At 45.2% G+C, this 15,282-nt stretch overlaps 1 protein-coding gene across 1 annotated transcript; it reads left to right on the forward strand.

The window, feature by feature from the left end:
• The first annotated feature begins 324 nt into the window (after positions 1-324).
• LOC127564665 (ras-like protein) lies at positions 325-885 on the forward strand. The gene has a single exon (XM_052001383.1). It carries the CDS (start codon positions 325-327, stop codon positions 883-885), a length of 561 nt encoding a protein of 186 aa, XP_051857343.1.
• Positions 886-15,282: the final 14,397 nt, after the last annotated feature.

Here is a 15,282-nt window from a genome sequence, read left to right on the forward strand (position 1 = left end):
GGCGCCAGTGAATCCGAGAGTGTCTTGGAGAAGCCGGACAGAATGGGAGGGCCTGGAGCCCACGTGCTCTAATGGGTTTGGAATTGGTCAGAAGAACCAGAGGAGTCAGAGATTTTTAGTATCTGAAGTTCTTTCCCTGGGGGGAGGGTTGAACCTTGTTCAGGTGGGCCCAGAGAGCTGAAAGGGGAGCGGGGAAGAGGTTTGGCAAAGAATTAAAACTGGAGGCCAGAGAAGTGACCTCCTGTGAAATGGGCTGACTTCTTGCAGCTTCTTCCTTGCAGCCTGGAAAGTGACTAGAGGCCACTTGAGCCCTTTCCAGTTCTCATGGCTTCTTGTGTCCATACCTCCATCGGTGATTCAGACGGACTCACAACCAAGATGTATAAGTTGGCGGTGATGGGCACCTGTTCTGTGGGCAAGAGTGCACTGATCATGCAGTTTAGTAAGAATCATTTTGTGACGGAGTATGACCCCACGACCCAAGATTTCTATAGTAAGGATACAATGGTGGACGAAGAGCAGTGTCAGCTGGACATCATGGATACCACAGGCAATGGAGCATTTTATTATCTGAGGGATGAGTCCATAAGCTGGGGAGAGGGATTCCTCTTGGTCTATGCAGTGAATGACCTCTACTCTTTTGAGAATGTGAATTTCTTCTGGGACATTCTGCAGTGGCTCAAGGGCACCGACCGCGTACCCGTGGTGTTGGTGGCAAACAAAGTAGACGTGACCAACAGGCTGGTGGACCCCACAATGGGCCAGGAGGTGGCCAGGAGCTTCGGGTTCCCTTATGTGGAGACCTCAGCCAAGACTGGACAAGGTGTGGAGCAAGCCTTCCATGAGCTGGTTCGAGAAATTCAGAGGAAGCGAGCTGAGGAGTAACTCAAGATTCTCCCTAATACTGAGCAGAAGGAGGCCTGTGGGTGCAAGTGTTGCACCATCCAGTGAACAGGTACACCCTTAGCCTGATCCTGCCCCCTAATTCCCCTCTCACCTGGCCTAGAATATCTCCAGATCCCCTGGCCACTCCCCAGCCTTCAAGACCTTCATCTGGACCCTTCCTTCTGCCTGCTCTTCACTTCCAAGCCCTTTTGGGCCTTTTAAACAGGAGCCACTTGGAGGGCTCTGTGTTTCTATATTAAGAGTTTTGTTTTGGATTTTTCCTTTTGATTCGCCTTTTGAGCAGGAATGACTTAAGTCAATGCCTGAGTATCCTGAACAGGCAAGGAAAGACTCCATTTCTCCTTGAGTGCGCAGCCTCCCCCAGCCTCTCTGGCTGCCAGAGGCCCCAGAGAAAGCCAGCTTCCTGGAGGCTTTCTCTCCAGTCCGACCCTCATCTTCAGCAGCCTCCTCTGCCTTCCTAGAGGCCATCTGTGGGGTTTTCTTTATTGAGCTTTCTCTTGCTCTCCCAACTGAGACCCTGCCTCCGGAGACCAGGGCAAAGGGGTTCTCTCTCCTGCCCCTGGACTTGGTGTATTTGCTGTCTGGAGCCAGGTCACCACCCCTGTTGTGTCCCAGAAGACCTTGTTTGTGGTGTTGGTGAGGAGCCCTGCTCTGAACTGGTCCCCATTCAATGACCTTCAAGACCAGACCGGAGGGGTGGGGGGGAGGAGGGATTTTTTTTTTTTTGTTACTCATGTTGAGCGTGTTTGTTTTCAACTTGCTTATCATCTGGAGCACTTTTTTTGTTTTTCTTTTGTTTTCTTTTTTTTTCTGAGGCGATTGGAGTTAAGTGACTTGCCCGGGCCACACTGTTAGGAAATGTTAAGTGTCTGAAGCCAGATTTGAACTCTAGTCTTCCAAAATTTGGGGCTGATGCTGCAACCTCTGCCCATCTAGCTGCCCCTGGAGCACTTTGAATAGCAGTGAGGGCTTTGGGCGGAATGGGGCTGCCTCCTACCAGCAGGATGCCTTTAGACATAAGTGCTATTAAAATTTATTTTAGCAGCCAGATGCACCCCTTTAGACATTGCAAGTTGAATTACTTTAATTGCCTCCAAGAGAAGTGGAGTGGGGGGGCCTGGCTATAAATGTTCTGAGCAGATACCTTACAGCTGCAAGTCAGGTGGGAGTCTGCTAAGGAGCCTTCTGACAGGGGCATCTTTTGTATTATCTCAGGATTTATGGTGAAAAGGGCAGGGGGTGATTTTCCTGTTTCAGTTAAAAGTATTAAGGATTCTAAAAATACCTGTTTGGTTTTAGGGGTGGGGAGTGAATGGGAAGAGGAATTCATTTTAAGGGACTTCCTTCACACTTGGATTCAAAGTTGATTCTTTTTCTTTTTCTTGGATTACTTATAAATAAAAGTTTTGGTTTGTTTATACGTGTGTTTCTGGTAGTTTCTTATGGGTTGATATGCTTGGGGTAGGAATCACATGAGGATAGTATGGCCTAGTGGAGAGAGAACTGGGTTTGGGAGTGAGAGTGTTGTAGCTGTGGGACCTTGGTTTTCAGTTTTCTCACCAGTAAGAAGTGGGGGAGGAGAAGGAGAGGGTTGGTCTAGAATCTCAGATCCCTCTTAACTTTACCAGTAGAGGGGGTCTAAATCTATGAAGCTCCGTTCAATGGGATGATAGTGATCCCTAGAAATACTTTTATCCATCATCTACACATCAAGTGTCATAATATTTATCTCTGATTCTATCATCTCTGTAATAATTAATCATCTCTATTAATGTCATCACTTATTATAGCCCAGTCCTATATCATCTATTATCTCTCATCTTTTTATGTAGTTGTCATTTCTCTCTACACACTCCCTCCACCCCATTTTTAATTTAACATGATCAAAAATACTCATTTTGCATTTCATAATGTTCTCTACTTCTTTGTCCAAAATTTCCTCCCTTCTGACAAGGCAGACTATTCCTTGTTCTCCTAATTTGCCTATATCTCCCTTTATATTGAAATCATGAACCCATTTTGACCTTATGTTGGTGTGTAGGGTATTAGATATTAGTCAATGCCTAGGTTTTGTGCCATAGTATTTTCCAATTTTCCTAGCCATTTTTATCCAATAGAAGTCTCAGCCCAGAAACTGGCATCTTTGGGTTTAATCAAACAATTGATCACTATAGTCATTGACCATTTTGTCTTGTATACTTCATCTATTCCACTGATTCTCTACTCTTAGTCCAGCCAATGATTTTAAAGACTGCCTCTTAATAAATATGGGATTAGGTCCAGTATGGCTAGGCAACCTTCTTCTTCAGCATTCATTTTACAAGATTTTGAATTCCCAAGTTATCTTCCTCCTTCTTTCCTCTACCCTCTTTTGGAAGGCAGCTATGCTCACCACTATACCACCAACGCCCCTCTACACTCTTTTGAAGAAGAGACGTAGTTTGATCTCTTTATATCTGAGTTATCATGTAAGACACAACTCCACATTAGTCACAGTGTGAAAGAAGAACCTGATTAAAAGGAAAAAATGAGAAAAGAAAAACAATGCTTCAATCTGCATTAAGAGTCTGTCAGTTCTATATCAGTTCTTTGCAGGTGTCTCAGATCATTCTGTTGCAGAGAAGAGCAGAATTTCTCATAGTTGATCATACAATGTTGCTGATGCTGTGCACAATGTTTTCCTGATTCTGCTCATTTCACTTTGTATGAGTTTGTACAAGTCTTTCCAGGTTTTTCTGAAATCTGCCTGTTCATTTCGTAGTGTACAATAATATTCCTTTATATTCCTATAGCACAGCTTATTCAGCCATTCCCCAATTGTTGGGCTTCCCTTCAGTTTCCAATATTTTGCCACCCTGAAAAGGACTCCTATAAATATTTTTGCATATTCACATATATGTTTATGTATTTATATCATTTCCTTTTTGTGATTTGTGACATTTATGTCCTTTCCTTATCTCTTTGGGATACAGACCTAGTAGTGGTATTGCCCAGTCAAAGTGTATGACTTATCTTACATTATGTATAATGGAGATAAACTAGAAGCTTTTCCCATAAATTCAGGGTGAAACTGTGATGTTCACTGTCACCACTTCTGTCTGACATGGTATGAGAAATGTTAACTGGCACGAAGATGAAAAGAAAATTGAGGGAATAACTATAGAAAGTCAAGAAGATTCACAATTATCACCTTTGCAGGTGATATATTGATGTACCTAAAGAACTTAATTCAGGTAAAAATTAATTGCAATAATACTTTTAGCAAATTTGCAGGAAACAAAAATATCCACACACATCACTGACATTTTAAACTAATACCAATAAATATAGGAAACTAAAGAGAAATATCACATAAAATCACTATAAAATATATAAAATAATTTGGAATTTCCCTACCAAGATAAATACGTAAGAATTATAAAAATACAACTGCAAGTAACTGTGTATTTGCACAGCCAAATAATTGGAAAAGTTATATATTAATTGCTCACAAAATTAAATAAAATGGTTGCTGGCAGATGTGTGCCTGAATGCAGAGTACAGTATTCATATTAACATTTTGTATTAGGTACTAGTAGCATCCGATAGTATCAATTGAGGAAAAGGAGTTATTAGTGCTGTTATTAGTTACTCCCATTGCTCTAGGGATTTCTGGGAGCCAATGAAAGAAGGGTTTTTTGGGTAATCTCTAGAGCCATTCTTGGAAGATGCAGAGCTTAGAGTCTAGCAGAGCTTGTGCCTACCTTGTGGTGTGAGGGCCACCAGGCTAATCCTCTGGAGAAGAGTTCTTACATCTTTCCTATTTTTGTGTCTTTGCATACCCATATTTTATGATAAAAATTATTCTGCTTACTTCACTGTCTTTGTTAATATAAATCATTCTGCTCACTTTACTTTATTTGTTCATAAAATTTTTCCTAAAACAATCCATTTTGTCACTTTTTACACAATATCATATTACATCATATACAGTATTGCATTCATATACTAAGATTTGTTTAAAAATTAACCCACATTTGATAAGTACTCTATAGTATACATTTCCTATAATTTTATGGCCATATGGGTTACTTTTCTCCTTTCATCTCAATGGATATCTTTGGTAGCCAGAAAATACTCACAGAGCAGTGACATTTTAGGTATAGTTCCAAATTGCTTTACAGGTTGGCCTATATATATGTATATGTATAATGTCTATAGGCATCAGTACATGTACGTGCGCGCGCGCACACACACACACACACACACACACACAGACAATAGATATAACCAGCAGTCTGTTTCCATAGCAAAGATAATTGGCATTATCATTGTGGCTGGTGTGGCTAGCCTCTGTCCATGGTCCTGGGTTATTCTAAAAAAATAGCCACCTCATTTCTAGGAAAGATTTTAGACATGGAAAAAAGGAGATGGAGGGAAGCATATTCTCAAAGGAGAATAGGGATTAGGAAAGACTTCTGGTAGAAGATGAGCTTAGCTGGGATTTGAACAAAGCTAGAAAATAATTTGTCCTTAATCACTTCAATACACTTAGAGGATATTGGAAAGTATCCACGTGACTTATAAATCCAGGTCTCAGCTGCACAGGTTATTTCCATGTTAGTGCAGATCCATGTCATCAAACAAGGATAAGGGGAAATCTGAGTCTTCTGAAAAACTGGCAACAATTATGAGGAATACACAGAAACAGAAGTTTTGAAGAGAAGAACAGACTCACTGGGGATTTTAATCACAGAGGAAAGCTATCTATGGGAGAACCAAGAATCAAATTCCAAGTGGTCTGCCTCACTTTTCCTTGCTCATAGGCACGCTTTATACTCAACTTTCCCAAGTAAAAACAATACAACATCTGTCCACTTTGAAAATTTGAAGTTGGTGTCTTCTCCACCAGAAAATAATCAGTTCAGAAACTGTCTCTTCTAGGAGAAGGGCTCCTTTCTCTCTCTCTTCTTTAGTCCTATCATATTGGACTAAGAAGGTCCTCTCCTTTGGCTTATTGAAGAGAAGTCATGACTTAGTGAATATTACTATAGTGGCAGAAACTAGGTGAATCCTACAGTCTGTTTCCATAGCAGAGAACATTTGGAAAATAAAGTGAAGGTTTCAGTGCCTAATGTTGCTAACCCTTGTCCATGGTCCCGAATTGTCTAAGAAAGTGGATGCCCTGTATCTAGGTCAGCTGAGTCCCTAGAAAAATCATGCACTTGTTTCTACTGGGTTTATACCCCAAAGAGAACTAAAGAAGGGAAAGGGACCTGTATGTGCCAAAATGTTGGTGGCAGCCCTGTTTGTAGTGACTAGAAACTGGAAAATGAATGGATGCTCATCAATTGGAGAATGGTTGAGTCAACTGTGGTATATGAATGTTATGGAATATTCTTGTTCTGTAAGAAATGACCAGCAGGATGAAGACAGAGAGGCTTGGAGAGACTTACATGAACTGATGCTAAGTGAGATGAACAGAACCAGGAGACCATTATATACCTCAACAACAATACTGTGTGAGGATGTATTCTGATGGAAGTGGATCTCTTCGATAAAGAGATCTAACTCAGTTTGAATTAATTCGGGGTCCCTTATATGGAGACATCAGCCAAGACTGGACAAGGTGTAGAGTAAGCCTTCCATGAGCTGGTTGGTGAAATTCGGAGGCTGCGAGCTGAGGAGGAGCTCAAGAGTCACCCAAATACTGAGCAGAGGGAGGTCTGTGGGTGCAAGTGTTGTACAATCCAGTGAGTAGGTACACCCTTATCCTTATATTGCCCCCTAATTCCCCTCTCACCTGGCCTAGAATACCTCCAAATCCCCTACCCACTCCCCAGCATTCAAGACTTTCATCTGGACCCTTCCTTCTGCCTTCTCTTCCCTGCCAAGCCCTTTTGGCCCTTATCAGGATTTCTCCAGGAGTCTCTTGGAGGAACCCGTCTGTGTTTCTATGTTAAGAGATTTGTGTTGGATTTTTGATTTTGTTTCCCATTTGAGCAGGAATGACTACCTCACTGCCCGGGTATCCTGAAAGGCAAGGAAAGACTCCATTTCTCCCTGAATGTGCAGCCTCTCCTAGCCTCCCAGCCTGTCAGAGGCCCCAGAGACAGCCAGCTTCCTGGCTGCTTTCTGTCTAGTCTGGCCCTCATTTTCAGCAGCTTCCTCTGCCTTCCTGGAGGCTGTGTGTGAATTTTCTTTGTTGGGCTTTCCCCTGCTCTCCCAACAGAGATGCTGTCTCTGGAGACCAGGGCAAAGTGATTCTCCCTCCTATTCCTGGGCTTGGTGGATTTGCTGTCTGGAGCTAGGTCCCCTTCCCTGTCTCCCCCAGAAGACCTTGTTTATGGTGTTGGTCAGGAGCCCTGCTCTGAAGTGGTCCCCATTCAGTGACACTCAAGGCCAGACTGGGGGAATATGATTTTTTTTTGTTACTCACATTGTGTGTTCTTATTCTCAATTTGCATATCTTATTATTTTGATAATAAATCTTACCAGTTACATTCTACATATTTTTTTCTCCCTTGGTTGATTCCCTTCTTTCTCTACTCCTCCCTTCCCTCCCCTTGTCTGCAACATTTGCTACAGAATATTGTTATTTGACTGTGTACTCTAAGCTGGCCTGAAAAGTCAGAGAAGCACCGAATCTATATCCCAAGAATCTGAATCTGCTCCATCTGACAAGTGGCACCGGTATTCTGACCCATGACATTCTATATAGGAGCCCCTGGTCACAAAGGTGGGTAAAAGGTATGGGAGAGGGGGAACAGGAGAGAAGAGGGAGCTCATGGAGGATGCTCCTAACTTTTTTTTGTAAAAATGAGGTATAAAGTTCTTAGTTGAGACAATTGAGGGAGGAGAGCAATGAAAGGGTGGAGGAGGGGTGAGAAGGTTTGGGAGATCTGGGAGATCTGCTATGGAGAGTGGGAGAGAGAGCCAGTGAGGGTGATGTATCTTCTTGGAGTCTCAGGGGAGAGTTGAGTGCCAGGTGGATCCCAAGGGTATCCAAGGAGGATGAGCATTTCTGGTGTGAGGGCTTGCCAGAGTGTTTTTGGGACATTGATAGTGTTACACCTTGAAGGTCAAACTCTTTCACTAAGTCATTTGGTTAAGAGGATAAAGAATAAATGGCAAAATTTTCTGCAAAAGTCAAAGCATTACCGAAATGCTAACTGTCCTAACTTCTGCAGAGGGAGCTAGATGGCATAGTGTAAAACCCTGAGTTTAAATCCAGCCCCAGAAACTTTGGGCATCCTTAATCCCCTGCCACGGGAGAATGAAATGGCAATCCACTCCAGTATCTTTGCCAAGAAAATCCCAGGGACAGAGACCTATGGGGATACAGAGTCACTGAACAACAGTAACGGCAAGACTCAAAGAGCTCCAAGTCTTTCAGAGGCATTAAAGGCAATCCTCTAAGGATAAGAGACAGAGAGAGCTAAAACTTCTGCTCCAAAGCCCAGCATAGGTGAGTGTCTGGGGCTGGATCTGCATTCAGGTCTCTGACTACAAGCTAAACCTTTCCTCTGGCAGGAAAGAGAGAGGAATTCCCCGGGACTGAGAGCCGCAGAGCCTGGGGAGATAGTGAGAGCTTCATTCTCGAGCACAGTTAGAGGGATGGTATGGGGCAGGGACATTGGGGATCTTGGGTCAAGGCAAAAATGACCAGACCGGTTGAAAGAGGTTACAGACACAAGGTGCTGAGAGAAGTGTGTGAGGACATGTACATACACACACACTCTCCCCTACCTAGTCTTTTGGGGCTCACTGCTTCCTGCACACAGATTGGTACTGCCCCCTTTCCCTGGCAGGGCAAAGAAAAGCAGAAAAGCTGACCTGGAAAGAGGCTGAAGGAGGGATGGGGGAAGCAGGCAGGGGAGGGTTCTGGGAAGAGATAGTGATGGGGAAAGGAGGCAAAAGAAATAAGCATTGATTGAGAACTCACTGTGTGGTAGGTGTAGTAAGTGCAGGGGTCCAAATACAAATACTATAAACAGTCTTTAAAAGACTCTTCATGATTTCTGGGAAGAGGGAGACATGGGGGTGGGGGCTAGAAGGAAGTCATGCGGAAGGCAATGGGGCTCTGGGCATGGTTTGGTCAGAAGTAGAACCTGGAGAATGGGCTGGCCCTGCCCCCCTCCCCCAAAGTGGGAGAGAACTCCTCCCGATCCTCATTCAAATCCTTGTGGAACAGGTTAAGAAACTTGAGGTAAACAAGTCACACAGAGAGTGAGGTAGAAGTAGGACTAGAACTCAGTTCTTTTTCTTTTTTAAGATAAAAATATTAGGTTTTGATCCACATTCAATCTCCATCATTCTCTCTCCAAATGCTGACAGCACTTTCCGTTACAAGTTTATTGGAATTGCTTTAAATCACCCCATTGTCAAAATCCATCAGAATATGAAAATAGCCAAATCCATCAGAAAATCTTTTTTTTCCCCTGATGCAATTAGGGTTAAGTGACTTACCCAGGGTCACACAGCTGGGAAGTGTTAAGTGTCTGAGACCACATTTGAACTCAGAATCTCCTGACTAAAGTGCTGATGCTCTAAGCATTGAGCCACCCAATTGACCCCCTCACATAATCTTCTTGTAGCTGTGTGCAATATTCTCCTGGTTCTGCACACTTCCCTCAGCATGAGTCCATGAAAGTCTTTGCAGTTTCACTGGAAATCAGCCTGCTCAGCATTTCTCATAGACTAGTAATATTTTGTTATATTCATATGCCATCGCTTGTTCAGCCATTCCCCAAGGATGAGCAGCCTCTCAGTTTCCAGCAGAACTCCCTTCTTTTGCCCGAGGGAGGCAGGAGATGGGATTGGCCAAGAGCTCCTGCCCGGTTTCCCTCTCCTTGCTATCTTGTGCTGATGGACTACAGAGATGGGTTCAGCTTCTTTGAGCTGTCAAGAGACTGACAGGGGAGAGGGTGACAATTCTGAAGTTAGTGCAGAACAGCATTTTAAAGACAGGGAGAGCTAGTCAGGGCTGGGCTGGTCATAGCTGCAGACATGTGCTTCATCTGCTGGGGAGCATGTCCCCCGTTGAGGATCTGTAGTATACATGACTTTAAAAATATAACAAAGATGAGTGTTCATTTGGAGAGACAACTGACAGGTCCAGGTCCCCAAAGAATGAGTGAATCCTCTCTGTTAGAGGAGATGTCATCCTTGAAAGTTGTATCTGTTTTGAATTATAAGTGTCCCTAAACAGAAAGCCATCTGACAGAAAGTAGGGTGTCACTCAACTCAGCCTCCAGCCTGAACCTCAAATCCTGGGTGTGGATTCGCAAAAATGCCTAGTTAAAATTTAAACAATTTAAAAAGGAATATATGATTCCAACTTGGCCTAAAAGACCAAGAATTGGAAGCAGAATTGGCTCAGTAGAAGGTATCAAAGGGGTCTGTTGGATCAGGATGTCTGGGCTAGCAAGGGGAGGAGAGAGAAAGGAGCCAGCTATAGGAGGAGATTGGCTGTAGTGTTCTTCTTTTTCTATAATAGGATGGTTCTCTGGGAGCAGGTTTCTTGGGGAGGTTTCTGGAAGCAGCCTTAGTTTCAATTCTGATCAATAATCACCTCAAATACAGCCAGGAGTTAAAATCCAATCCTTTATTGTCTCTTCCAAAATAGCCCAGTAAGCTTTCCTTGGTTCCGAGAGCTCTTGTTGCTAGTCCTTTAGCTCTTCCAGCTTCTGCCTCTCTCCAACTGACCCTTCCTGAGACTGAGAGATTTTTATATATGATTTCTTAAAGTTGTGAACCCAAAAGTTGACTCCTCCTCTGAGAGAGTGGGATTGTGGGAGGTGTAAACTTGGATCTCTCCCTACTTGTGAACTCCAATGTGTGAGCCAATGTGTGAACTCTCAAAGGTGTAAACATAATCGTTGTTTCTATCAGTTTCGTTGAGTTAATCACGTTGTTTCAAGTTCTGGCCCATAATAGTAGGCTAGGAAAAATTGGGGAGTGAGACCATCCAATATGGGGAAGGCCCTGTGGCTTCCTTAGTTGCTACCTGAAAAATCATAGTGAAAATACAAGGGAGGGGTAAGGAATGCAACAAAGAGGGTGGGGAAGAACAGGATCCGCAATCATTTTGTAATATTTGGATGGCCAAGCCCTTTGCTGAACCAACTGCTCCGAGGCCAATTATTGAAAAGTCCCGACTTCTATGCAAGGATTTTATAAAACAGCTGCTCTTGCCCATCGTTGAAGCCGTTAATGGCTGTCTCTGGATAAAAGATCCTGCAGTTTTGTCTACAAGAAGAGCTTCCCCCTCCTCCGTTTCTAACTTCCTCCAGATGACAAAGGCCCATTCTCTGGGGAATGGCTGTCCCAGAGCAGCCAGAAATCCTCACACCCCGACTGCAGTGACTCTGAGGCCTCCTCTGGAAGGGAAGGCCGAGGTCCGCGGGGCCTTGCGGGAGACACGGTTCCTTCGGGTGCCGATATCTCTGAACCACCCTCTACAAGTGTCGGTTCCCCAGACCTACCTGCCATTGGAGGTGGGAAGATCTCAAATCCAGGTCTCTGGGTGAGGAAATTTCTCCGGACATCAGCAGGGGTCACTGCGGACTGGCCGAGGGCCCGGAAATCCCGCCCCTTCGACAGCTTTCGCCACCAAGCAGATCAGCACGCTGGAGAGCTCCTCCAAACGCCTGCACTAACTGGGAGGGGCAGAGAGGCGAAAACTGGCGGGAGGGATGCAGCTGTCGCAAGTTCAGATCAAAACCTAGCTCCAAAGTCGCCGCAAGAGGTTGAAACGCCAGTTGCAGCATTGGGGCCCCCCGACTCCCCTCCAGGCTTCTCCCTCCACTTTTACAGCCCCCTGCCCCAGTGCTCAGCACCAGCGCCGCCGCGGGCCTCCAGTACATGTACCCCGGTTGGCCACAACTCGGGAGCTCCGAGCTTGCCAGGAGCCTTTTGCCGCTGCCCTGGTTCTCCCCCTCTGCCCCCTCTGCCCTTTCCTCGGCTCCTGCAAAGTTGCCCCTCCTGCCATCGCGTCAGTGCTGGCTCGTTTGCTAAGCGGTTGTCCCGACCAGGCCTCCTTCCTGAGCGCAATGAGACGGTAGAGGCCTATAATCCCCCCTGGTGGGGCTGACTGGTACTGAGAGAGGAGAGAGAATACGGGAGCAAGAGACAGATCCCTCCGGGAGAGAGTCTAACTCGGAAGACTTCAGGAATTAATGGTCTGCTCTGTCTTCTGCCTCTTGGCAGTACTCCATACATGAACTTGTACATATTTGCGAAATTATTTGAAGTGCATTATGTATAGAGATTTAGTTATACACATATTAAATAGTTATATTTTAAACAAATAAAAAATAGCTTCTACATTTATAAAAGTGCTTTGTTTTTTCCTTTCATCTCTGCCCTTGAATAGGGAATCTCTTCTTATTTTGAGAATAAATCTTACCAGTTACATTCCACATGTTTCCTTTTCTCTGTTGGCCGATTCCCTTCTTTCTCTATTCCTCCTTTCCCTCTAAAATGCTTTCCTTGTCTGCCTCAAGTCCCTACAGAATATTGTTATTTGACTGTGTGTGACTCTAAACTGGCCTGAAAAGTTAGAGAAGCACCGAATCTTTATCCCAATTATCTGAATCTGCTCCCTCTGACAAGTAGCACCGGTATCCTGGCCCATGACATTCTATATAGGAGGCCCTAGTCACAAAGGTGGGTAAAAGGTATGAGAGATGTGAAACAGGAGAGAAGAGGGAACTCGTGGAGAATGCCCTTAACTTTTTTCTGTAAAAATGAGGTATAAAGTTCTTAGTTGAAAGAGTTGAGGGAGGGAAGCAATGAAAGGGTTGAGGAGGGGTGAGCAGGTTTGGGAGATCTGTGGAGAGGGAAAGGGAGCCAATGAGGGTGATCTATTTTCTTGGAGTCACAGGGGAGAGTTGAGTGCCAGGTGGATCCCAAGGGTATCCAAGGAGAATCCAAGCATCTCTGGTGTAAGGGCTTGCCAAAGTGTTCTGGGTACATTACAAGGGTGTTACACCTTGAACGTCAAACTTTTTAGTGAGTCCTTTGGTTGAGAGGATGAAAATAATTAGTGAAGTACCTTGGAAAAGTCAAAGCTGCCTCAATGAGCCTCGATAAAGGCTTTTCCTGGCAAACCCGTCTGGACTTTGCCTAAGGGGCCTCTCCCTCTCCCAGAGGCCGGCTCTCTACTATCCAGCCTATGTGTGGCCTGGTGATCCAGTATTTATACGAACAGATTTGTTCATCCGTAAAAGGATCCCCGAGTTAGGGTGCAGGCAGGTCATGGACCGCCTTTGATGTTTCAGGGTAAAACAATTCCCAGCCATGTGCAGGGAAAAGGCTCCCTAGATCAGCATCCTGTTTATAGCAGAAGGCCCCAGGCAGTCGGAGCAAATAACCCACATGGTGCTCCATAAAACAATCTGCTTCTTTAGAAAAAGAGAGAACTGAAGGGGGCGATGAGTGATGGTGGGGAAGGAGGAGAGAAACGCGTTAGGGAAAAGGGAGAGAAGATATAAATAAGACAAAAGGAGGCATTTCCCCTAGGAAACCAAGTTAGCAATTGTAGCCTCCTTGAAATCATTATGGAGATTGCCACAGTGCCAGAGGGCGCTGGCTTTGGGCCTCCAGTAAAAATAGCTGGCAGGAGAAATTCTACAGCAAACCCCAGGATCCTTGGGCTTCCTATCAGCAATCAAGCTTGGAGGGCAAGAAGAGCTTGAATTGTGACGAATGTCCCATCCTCTGACCTCAAGCAGGTCTGCAAAGTTCCCTGAGATCTTTCCAATCCTGAAATCTGAGCTAGATTTCTAAGCCTTGAATGGGGGTGTAAACGAGCCATTACTGATATTACTTGATGCTGATTCAGAAAGGGAACAGCTTGGGAAGAGGAAGCATCATGAATAAGGACACTCAAGCCAATGGGGAATAAACCTGAGAACTTAATTCCTGGTAGGAGAAGGCTGTAATCCTCTGGAATGGTCAAAGTTTGGAAAATGGAAAGCATTTTGGCAGAAATTAGGTTTCGAACAACGACTTATACCCAAGATATTCCTGAGCGTTGTAAAGGGAACGGATGCATTACCTAGGACAGAAAGCAATTTCTGAATATTTCTCTCTTATGTCTTCTTGGCCCACAAATTATAGCCAGAGAATGAGTGCAGATTCTAACAATGGGGTTTAGAGTGGTGATTAAGGGTGTGAAGTCCGGTTTAGGCAAAAGAAAGCCAGGGTGACAAAGCCTGCTTTTTTCCCTTGGGCCTGAACGACTGAGGACTTTAGTGCGCACTATCCTTTGGTGCAGAAGCACTGGCTCTTGGACCTTCATCCTTACCTCAGAATCCCAGGGGCAGAACTACCCTGGCCTCAGGCTACATTGTGAGGTTGGGGCCAATAATCCTTGTGGTACACGTAGGGCTTCCCCGAACTCCTAAGGGTGGGGTTTCCTGAGCTCCCAAAACACTGCCACATGGGATGCTCAAAGCTTCAGCAAAGGTAGACTAGGGTTTCCAGCTGGCTCTCGTAGTGAGGGGTGGGGCTTCCCAAAATCTTATGGGTGGAGGTTCCAAAATGAAGGAAATTCCCCCATCCCAAAGGCGGGGGGGGGGGGGGGGGCGTGGTTCCCGGGAGCCTTTGTTGCCTAGGGGCGGAGTTCTCCAAATCACTCTGGAGACCTGAGGTTGCCAGAAGCCCCTATAGTACGCAGGAAGGGGTCGTCTGCTTCTGAGACCTTCTACACTTAAAGACTAGACCTGAATTCTACCTGAGTAATTTTACAGCTCCTAAAGGGTATATAGAGGCCAGCTCTCAGTTAACAGCAATGGGGTGGGTGGCAAGTAGACCTCAAGTTAGTGCCATGTTGGACTACATTAATGCAGGAGGTATTGGCTCAACTGGGCTCCTCGTGGGGCCGGATTAATGCGGGCAGTGCCGCTGGGCTCGCCTCCCCTGCCCCCAACTTAGCTGCCTGAACCCATATAATGTTACAAACTTTGGGTTGTATTATTGAAGGTTCAGGTTGGGAGCCCAATTTGCAGCCAAGCCGGCCAAAGACTCCCGGCCCCTTCGATGCAGGAACTCCCGACCAGGCAGCCGCCCAAACCGAACCCCTTTGGGCTACATTACTGTGGAGGAGCATGGTCTGTAGAAATAGCACTATTCTTGCCTCCTAAGAGCCTTCAGAATTGGCCCGGGGTCTTCTGGGTCGCAGGGTTTGAGAAGGGCGCCAGTAAATCAGAGAGCATCTTGGAGAAGCCAGCCAGAATGGAAGAGCCTGGAACCCACGTGCTCCAGTGGGTTTGGAATTGGTCAGAAGAGCCAGGGGATTCAGAGATTTCCAGTTTCTGAAGTTCTGTCACTGGGGGGGAGGGTTGAGCCTTGTTCGCTTGGGCCCCAGAGAGCTGAAAGGGGGGCGGGGAA

The sequence above is a fragment of the Antechinus flavipes genome, chromosome 5, assembly GCF_016432865.1.
Source record: "Antechinus flavipes isolate AdamAnt ecotype Samford, QLD, Australia chromosome 5, AdamAnt_v2, whole genome shotgun sequence".
In the NCBI taxonomy this organism is placed as follows: domain Eukaryota; kingdom Metazoa; phylum Chordata; class Mammalia; order Dasyuromorphia; family Dasyuridae; genus Antechinus; species Antechinus flavipes.

Coding starts and splice junctions, on each gene's coding strand:
- LOC127564665 (XM_052001383.1), top strand. CDS start 325: ATGGCTTCTTGTGTCCATACCTCCATCGGTGATTCAGACGGACTCACA.